A 9,211-nucleotide genomic window follows, 5' to 3' on the forward strand; every position below is an offset into this window, starting at 1 on the left:
TTTTTTTTTTTTTTTTTTTTTTTTTTTTTTTATATGAGCTTTAGTTTCTCTCGTATTCTCCATGATCTCGACTAGGTTTTAATTCATTCAGCTCGTTCTTTTCTTGAACTATACAATCTCTTCCTCTAACTGTTGGGAACGAGGCTTAGAATGCGTTCTTCTCGTGTCCTTTGCAAATGATAATCTCCATCATGGATAACAGTGAATTTTTTTTTACGAAGGAAGAACACGAGCTACAAAAGATAAAGACACTACACATCAGTGTGGTGCTCGTTACACTAACCTCGATGTTGGAATTAGCTAGGAGAATTTTGGTTATAGTTAGGGTTTAAAGTATCGAGAAGAGGAAGCTACGTAAGGAAGATATAGCAAATTAGGTTAGTGAACCAAACCGGATCGAATTGAGACACTACAAGTTGCAGTTCCTCTTAGGAGTCCAACCCTAATCTTGGTCTTGGCTAATTGTGGAGGTCGAGAAGGGCGATTTAGGGTTTGACCCAATCCCCTCTTCTTCTCTCCGAGACTCGAGCCTTGTGTATTTTTATAAATTTATTTTGCATAAAAAAAATTAGGTTAATCAAAATTACATAAATTTTTTTATCACAATTTAGAAATTTGCGTTGTTCGAGTTTTTGCAACAAAAAAAAATCTCCGATTTTAGAAAAATCTATTTATTTCAAAGAATATTTTTAATGGATAATTTTAATTTGATCCACGATCTCCTTTCGGTTGTGACTTGCCTCGGAGGTTAGCATGAGTTAGATTTTGGAGGCTGGAAGACACGTAAAAACTCTAGACTACGACGATTTTCAACCGAATGTATTACCAGCGTGTAGGACCGTCCCCCAGTCCCGTCTTACTCTTTCCACATTATCTTTTTACTAGCTCATAAAAATATTGTTTTTAGCGAAATCTTGATCGTACGTCGTGTCCAAAATAAATATTAAATTCAAAAAATCTAAAATATATATATATATATATATATATATATATATATATATATATATATATATATATTTGAACTGAAATAAGATTCGACCCACAGGGTGAGCTGAGGGTAGATATGGACAGCTCGCATTGAAGAAATGGGACCACTCGTTCTATTAAAAGAAAATAATATTAATTTATCCACTTTCCAAAAAAAATAATAAACCATATTTTTCATGTAATTTATGTGGTTGAAAAATTGGGATATTTTATTATTTAAATAAATAAAATACCAAACATAATCACGTGCTATTGGGCCACTGCCTCGTGCAACCACTCGTCTTAGTACCCATCAAAACCTTTCCTTGTACTAATTTTATTTTTTAAAACAAAATTTCTCTTAAAAATATTTAAGTTAAATTAATAAAAATACTTTTTAATTTTATTTAAAATATATTTTTAATTTTTTTAAAAGTTTGAGTAATAATCTTAATTTTTTAAAAAATAAATAAATAATATTCCAATTTCATATTTATTATGTCATTGGACGATACTAAAATTTATAAATTTATAAATTTATTTGATACATAATTAAAAATTTAACATCGTGTCAGATATAAATTTATTTGTCTCATTACGCACAAAATTAAGAGTTTATTGACTTGTTTATCACCGCTCGAATTTTGAGGATTTGAGAAATCGAACCATAACAAAAAGACAAAATAAAATAAAAGTAACAAAAAAAAAAAACACTGACAATCATAAAAAGAATACAACTAACTAATGCCCCGGGTCGACACCCCTTTATGACAGTGTAGCTCCCGAGCACCTCCCTACCTTAATTGGTACCTGAAAAGAAAGGGAAAAATTAGTGAGTATGAAAAAAAAAAAAAAAAAACTCAATAACCAATCTATTTGTAGGCTCTCGTTGCTTTCCCCCCGAAGCACATATCACAGTATCACTTCCTCCAATTTACAACAGCGGAAGACATTAAATTAGACATGTTTCTCAATTTTCTCATTCTAAGGAAAATTTCATACTTTTATAACATACGTGTCATTTTCATTCAAATTGCTCATTCTAAGTCCTTATCACACGTATTCTAACTATTTAAGGTACATTATGCTCGCACCTTAACACGTCCTAACGATCCCTACAAGTATTACTTGCCTATAGTCTAAGTGGTTACTTACCGGGATGAAGCGTGTCGTTCATACCTTGTGTTTACGCTCGTTGTAAGTCCCAAATTTTTTAAAATCTTATTGGTAGGTCCTGAATCAACCTAAATTAGCACCGGTATTGAAATCGGGATGAAAAACAATCGAACGGGGTCTCACGCACCAAGTCACACGCCATAAAGGTAACCCATGTGCAAGGATCGATGCACGTTTGATGGTGTACTCTCGTGCTAGTTGTGCACCAGTTCACAAATTCAAGTCCAAGGGTGTTGGTTCGATTCTAGATCCGCGCGTTATTTTTCATTTATTTGGTACATGGACTTTCAAATTTTTTATTTAATCTATATACTTTTATTTCTAATATTTTTAAATCGAATACAAACTTTAATTTTTAATATTGTAAAAATTAAATTTAAATTTAGTAAATTAGTTATTTTTTCACAAATTTAAATTTTTTTTAAAAAATTTAATGGCTAATTTTCTTATAATATTTTCATAAACGAGATATTTACTTGAGAGCCTTGTCTTTTCCTTGAAAATAAAAGTAGCACGTGACTTGAGTATTTTAAAAAATAGATTTCACTATTGGGGTTAGATGCAAACACATGCAATCATGAATATGACTTATTATTTAAAGTCGTATTCTCTTAGGTGGCTATCCAAAGCGAGGTCACTAGATGTGTATTTACTATTCTACACACGACCCACACATATGAATATAGACCCACCAGTCGATTCGTATACCTCCTGGACCCCTTTTCCTGTTCAGGCTAGCAGTATCTGGTGTTGTTATTGGACACTCGATAGAAATAGTGACCATCGTAGCATTACGATAAACGTAATAATCATTTTTCTTTTCGTAATGCACGTGTCCGTACCCATGTAAAAATAACATTTTCATTTTCCTTCATATCATATCATTTTATATTATAGCCTTTAAAACATATATCGGGGTTGTATACCGTGTCGAAACATATTTACTGTGTATCATTCATGTCAGATATCATATTATGTCATATTATGCCGTATCATATCATAACATGTATTATTTTGTTAAACACATCATATCATATCATAAACATATCATTTCATAGCACTTCACACATATCAAACATATGACACGTGCAGAACTACGAAAGCACGTATCGTCATACAAAATACAAACTTCTAACTATACCGATAATAAAGTTACTTACCTAATTAGTATCACTAATTTATTATTTATGAAAGTTTGATTATGTCATTTGAAATCCAAGTCAATCCATATGAGCTCATAATATTAATTTCAAGTTTAAACTTCTGCAAAATTATTTCACTAAAGCTTACAATGGTTCATGTGTAAGACTTCACGTGGACAATAAACACGGTGTATAATTAGAATTTTGGAATATTTATATATGTTTATACATGCATCTAATATATTTTTATATATATATTATTTATATTAAAGATTTTTTTTTCTTTAATCAATTTTTATTTTTATCTGATAACTATGATTAATTTCTAAAATTCAATAATTTAATCCTTAATTTAAAACTAATTAATTACAATTAAATTAATATTATTCCATAGAATATAGAAAAGATGTAAAATATGGTTACTGACTTTTTCAAATGACGTTTTACAGCAAAATTAAATTTACATCAATCTTTTTGTTTTCGATTGGTTTTTACTGTAAAAAAAAAAAGAATTACTGAATTGACGGAGTTATTTTAGGAAAGGAGTGGTGAGAAGTTAATTGGAAAGGTAAGATTATTATTATTTCTAATTTTGTTATTATTATAATTTTTTAAGTTGTTACAAAATGAAAAACTTTGGTAATATTTTTGCTATCCATTATAAATAGAATAAACTGAAATTAAGATTGACGTGTTCGAGTTGAACGACAATTGGCCCAATCACTCCACTTCGGTAAGGCGGCTCTGGATTCTTCGTGTTCATCAGTCAGGCAAGCGACGATTTGCTTGTTGAATCAAAACTAGAGAATCGAAAGCATCGTTTACAGTCCAAATCTGAGAGAAGATAGAAGCTGAACCAGGCAACGGAAGAAAGGGGAAATGGTTTGTGTATTATCTTCTGCTATTTCACTTCACAGTCCTGTTCTATACAAATCCAAGCTATCCGCTCCTCTCTCTCTAAGATCCTCTCTGCCGAATGCAAAGCTCACGTTTAATCCTGCCGCTAAACAGAGTTTGATATGTTCTAATCCGATCAGGTAATTTCAGGCTTCAAAATCATGTTAGTCCGTTTGAGTAGTGATTTTGGATTAAAAATCTGTTAGTATTGTTTAAAAATGAAAAGATGTTTGACCAGGTTTGGTTTCGGTAGCGACGTGAGTTCGACGTTGGCGATTAACAAGAAGAGGAGGCGTGGTTTGAGTGCTGTATGTTACGCGATGCCTCTTTCTGCTCGCAATCTTCAGTGGATCTCCACTATTTCTTCTGTGTAATCATCCTCTCGCTCTCTCTTGATCATGTGTGAAATAAGCATAGCATCATCATGTCTAATATAGATGATCTTATTATATTATTCAAGTTGTGCTGTTAATCATCGATGTTGGCTCCCTCAACGATGGATTTTACGACTTCCAATCTTTTGAGACACGATTCTGTAGAATGAGGATTGAGTACTCAAGAGTTGTTAAATGTTTTGCTAAAATTCGTTTGCGTTCGCTATGTAATGAATTGCGTTTAAGTTGATAACATTCAGTGGCTACTTTTATATCTCCAACCGTCATGATGTTACAACGATCACCTTGATCTGCTGTTTCAGAGTCCATTGCACGTATCAAAGTAAAATTTTAAAACCCTAGATTTCTTCTCCAGGATTTTAATGCTCGCAAGGGGGACTGGGATCCAGAAGTCATTTATCGTTCCGCTATTTGCTCTTCAGGCTCCTGCAAGTGTTATCTCGTGGATTAAGTAAGCCTCTTGAAATCTCTCTATATACTGCCATCCATTTTCCCCTTACGATCACATAGATGCGTTGATTCTCTTTAAGAATTTTAATTTAGTCCTTCTAAGATCAGTATCTATCCGCAAGATTTATGAGCTATTAGTTCTAACTGGGATAATGTTTTGGTTCTAACTTGAATTTCAGAGGAGAATATGGCATCTGGAGCGCATTTTTGGCACTTCTTGTTCGTCTGTTTTTCTTCATCCCTGGTATAGTCTCTCCTGATCTACCTCACACGATCATCTATGAATTTAATTGCTGGTTATCATTCACTTTATCCCGAAAGGGACTTGGTATATAGCTTGGCTCGAAACTTATTTATTTGAACCTCATTTTATTCAATTCATTGAAAGCATTCCATTTTGTACAATCCATTGAATGAGTAGAAAATTCATAGGAAGTCGGATGCTGGATTCTTTTGGATGTAGGTGAACTCGAGATACCATTCATATCATTACTTTTGGTGATTGTGGCCCCATATCAAGTCCAAAACTTAAGGTACACATTTGAACTCTTGATCAAATTGAACTTCATAATTTTTCCAATCTCAGCATTTAATTATTATCTCCCATTGGCAGGGGAACTCAAGAAGGGACCATCATCTCACTACTGATTGCAGCATATTTGGCTTTCCAGCATTTCTCTCGAGCTGGCAGCTTTCGAAGAGCTTTTGATCAGAATTCAATTGTTGCAACAGTGGCAATCATTTGTGTAACGGCTGTCTCAATCCTGCTCGTGATCTGAGTTCTTCAGTCACTCCCAAGTAAACCTTATATTGGTTAAATCTTCCTTAAATAATACTGGTCTACCTGTAACAGTTACACTACAGTCGCAATGTACAGACCTTTCCTTTTTATGTTGATGAATAAATTTTCCTTTCTTTTTTGGGTCAATCATTAAAATTATTTCAAACTTTATTCCTGAGCTCCAATCGATCGAGTCAGAAGTTTAATAGCATCAATCCTAGTTATATATGCAAATTTGTGAACCTGCCTTCTATCATCAAATTACACAGTGAATAATCATACATTTGACAAAGTGGTCTTTCATTGATAAAACTGAATCTGACTCTTGTGCAAGGTGAAGCCTGAGTACAATGCCTCTTCCCTGGAAAACCAACCTAAAAGCTTCCAAATGGAATTGGCTTATCGATATCCTTTTATTGGTTAAAAGCTTCCAAAATGGAATTGACATATCTATATCCCCTTATTGACTAACAATGTAAATTATCGTATAGCTAGCATATGTGACCTATTTATTTCTTTAGTCTACTAATTTATGTTCCTGTGGACTTGGTTTTTCTAATACATATCTTGGTGTAACAACAATAACTTGCTATATAATCTTTCCTTTTATCATATTGATGTCTAACAATGCAAAAATGTGCAGCAAATAAGCGATTGCCATCTCTCTGTGGAGAGAAGAAATGAGATTCCTTCTTCTTACAGATGATCTGCCACAAGCGAACCCAAAAGGTAAGTCATGGCCAAAAGCAGCAGTGATCGTTTTGATATTGAAGTGGCTGAGCTGGGCATGCCTGATGGTTCTGCACCATACATCGATGGATCTGTGGGCGTAAACGTTGGGTTCGTGGGAGCTGGCGGTGTCATGGTTGGTATTGTGGTGATGGGCGGTGTTGGTGTTGGGATTACAGGCGGCGGTGGTGTTGGGTTTGGAACTGCCGGTGGAGGGGGGCTGTGAAAGGTACGTAAAACAAATTAGTTTTTTTCTTTATTTTGGTCTAAATAGTTTTGTTTTTGCTTACTAAACTGAGTTCTTTTTTCTACTTTTGTTGGGTGAAGTATAGTCTCATAGTAAAATGAATGAAGGAGCCCTTAAGGGATTACCTTGGTACAGCTCTGGATGTTGCAAAGTGACAGTTACCATTACCTGCAGTAATATTGAAAAGATAGTTAAAAACAATTATAACTGACCAATTTCTTAGATTTTATTTCACCTTTGAGGTTTGACTTTGTCAAACCTCAGAATTTATCTCTACTAGGAAAGGAGGATGAGAAGAGAGAGAGAGAAGGAAACTATGCTCACTCATAAAGGGTTGAACGAAAAATAGTAGTACAACACAAATGGATTAACTAACTACAAAGGAAATCATAATTTGTGAGTTAAAATACACCTTAGTACTTTGTAGTGTGGTCAGTTTCTATTGTATAAAAGCTGTTAGTAGTAGGATTAACAGATGAAGGACGAACTCTATAATAACTCACGCCCACCACTAGCAGAAATTGTCCTCTTTGGGATTTCCCTCAAGATTTTAAAATGCGTCTGCTAGAGAGAGGTTTCTACACTACACCTTTATAAGGAATGTTTCGTTCTGCTCTCCAACCAATGTGGGATCTCACAATCCACCTCCCTTGGGAGCACACTGCTTGGTGTTTGGCTCCGATACCATTTGTAACAGCGTAAGCCCACTGCTAAGAGGACAATATCTACTAACGGTGGGATTGAGATGTTACAAACTCTATTCAATAATCCTGGTTTAAGCAGTTCAGTAGTTAAAAAATCTCTCAGAATTGTTTACCACAGGTGATAACAGGGGTTGATTATGATTCAAAAAAGGTAAAAGTTGTCATACTTGGGTCTGTGCTAACCAGTTGAGCTGTTCCTCCAAAAACACAGCTAGTAGCAGCTGGATTCCTCTGGTAATAGTCATTGAAGGCATAAGAAGCATGGTCCTTCACGGTGTTGGGGTCATAGCAGCTCCCACCTGGCTGAATCGCCGAACAGTCGGCACCGCCATAGCCACAGGCGTAGTCAAGAGCCACCTGTAGAGCAGTTGGGGAAGCAGCAGAGCTTGCAATACACCATGAACCTCCACCAGAGTTCCCAGGCCCCGTGGTGGGAGTCATCATATTAGGGTTTACTGAGTTCGGTACCGTCTGTGGCGACGTAGTTGGGTTTACTATTGGAGTTTGAACTTCTCCTGGCGTTGTCGCTGGGTTTACAATGGGGACGTCATCCAACTGAGTGAAATGTACTGAAGGAGAGAAGATCTTTCTGTCTTCTTCACTCTGCAGAGGTATGTCTTGTTGATTTTCTTCTTGTATAGGAGGTTTCTCTGCAAAACTTGAACCTGAAGAGGTAAAACTACATCAGTTTTTCATCTTTTTTGGTAAAATTTACTGCTATTACTGCAATGTTAGCAAGTTACATTCCTGGATAGCATGTTTAAACATCAAATTTTCACCTTTTTTGGTAAAATTTACTGCAATTACTGAAATGTTAGCAAGTTACATTCCTGGATAGCATGTTTATACACTTCATTTTGTTTGTGTGTGTGATTTTCGTTTCAATGCATTGATTTAGCACAATTTTGGACTCTATTTAGATGCTATAAAGTTGTCTAAACCAAATTAAAGGCATTTATCCAACACAGTTACAAGGATTTGAATTGCATGAGGAATTGACAACATCTATATTTAATACCATGAGAAAGGGAGAAAACTTTGTCAATCTTCAATTTACTGTGTATAAGATATGAAGAACACTTCGGAATCACTTCCATATCTAACAATTTTATGTCATTTTGTTTGCAGAGATCGACCTATCAACCTGATATGCTTCGACATTTCAAGTGTAACTCAACTAGACAAGACACGTACCCTCAGCTGGAAATTCAAAGGTTCGAATTCTTCTACTCCCACGTGTCAAACTTGTTAAAAAAATGATATATAGTAGAAGTTTACTTAGAAACAAACTTATCTTTCACTTGCTTGCTCTTTGATTCTCAAACTATAACAGTCTAACAATGAGCATGAAAATGGCTACAAAAGAAACGAAGCGTAAATCGACCTTTACCTGAGAAGAGTAAGAAGAATAGTGCCAAATTCCTGAGAATGTTGGAACCCATGACTCTTAAGTTGTCTGTGATTTGCTCTTCGAGGATTTAGTAGTAATAATGAGAGAGAAGCCAAGCTTTAATAAAACACATCAAATGAGAGAGCAGACCAAAACTGTTGCTGAATAGTACTGAATATCTTTTCACTGTAAATTATTTTTATTCATAAAACTTAAGAATCAAAGCTTTCTTGGATCACCAAGAAGAAAAAGAATATAAGAAAACTTGAGAAAGCAGGCAATGAAGTAGTTGGATACCACAAGCAATAGAAAGAGACCCCCCCCCCCCCCCCCC

The 9,211-nt window shown here is 34.8% G+C and overlaps 2 protein-coding genes and 1 long non-coding RNA gene across 6 annotated transcripts; 2 read left to right on the forward strand and 1 right to left on the reverse strand.

The window, feature by feature from the left end:
• The first annotated feature begins 3,960 nt into the window (after nt 1-3,960).
• Nucleotides 3,961-6,580, forward strand: LOC111457204 (cold-regulated 413 inner membrane protein 1, chloroplastic-like). 4 transcript variants are annotated; one of them, XM_023099386.1, is made up of 7 exons: nt 3,961-4,321; nt 4,408-4,551; nt 4,932-5,027; nt 5,206-5,270; nt 5,490-5,559; nt 5,640-5,824; nt 6,451-6,580. In XM_023099386.1, the coding sequence occupies exons 1-6, from the start codon at nt 4,164-4,166 to the stop codon at nt 5,803-5,805; spliced, it is 699 nt and encodes a 232-aa protein (XP_022955154.1). In that variant the 5' UTR covers nt 3,961-4,163; the 3' UTR covers nt 5,806-5,824; nt 6,451-6,580. The 4 variants fall into 4 exon arrangements, with proteins under 4 accessions (XP_022955154.1, XP_022955153.1, XP_022955152.1 ...); XM_023099385.1 differs by lacking the exon at nt 6,451-6,580 and adding an exon at nt 6,142-6,384; XM_023099384.1 differs by lacking the exon at nt 6,451-6,580 and having other exon boundaries at nt 5,640-5,966.
• Nucleotides 6,398-9,198, reverse strand: LOC111457203 (PLASMODESMATA CALLOSE-BINDING PROTEIN 1-like). Its single transcript, XM_023099382.1, has 4 exons — nt 8,878-9,198; nt 7,655-8,152; nt 6,909-6,951; nt 6,398-6,756 (listed from the first exon to the last, which is right to left on the reverse strand). Exons 1-4 carry the CDS (start codon nt 8,927-8,929, stop codon nt 6,504-6,506), a joined length of 846 nt encoding a protein of 281 aa, XP_022955150.1. The 5' UTR covers nt 8,930-9,198; the 3' UTR covers nt 6,398-6,503.
• Nucleotides 6,664-7,687, forward strand: LOC111457205. The gene is made up of 2 exons (XR_002712883.1): nt 6,664-6,765; nt 7,606-7,687. It is a non-coding gene; the product is annotated as an uncharacterized LOC111457205 (long non-coding RNA).
• Nucleotides 9,199-9,211: the final 13 nt, after the last annotated feature.

Source organism: Cucurbita moschata, unplaced genomic scaffold (assembly GCF_002738365.1).
Source record: "Cucurbita moschata cultivar Rifu unplaced genomic scaffold, Cmos_1.0 Cmo_Scf00019, whole genome shotgun sequence".
Lineage (NCBI taxonomy): Eukaryota > Viridiplantae > Streptophyta > Magnoliopsida > Cucurbitales > Cucurbitaceae > Cucurbita > Cucurbita moschata.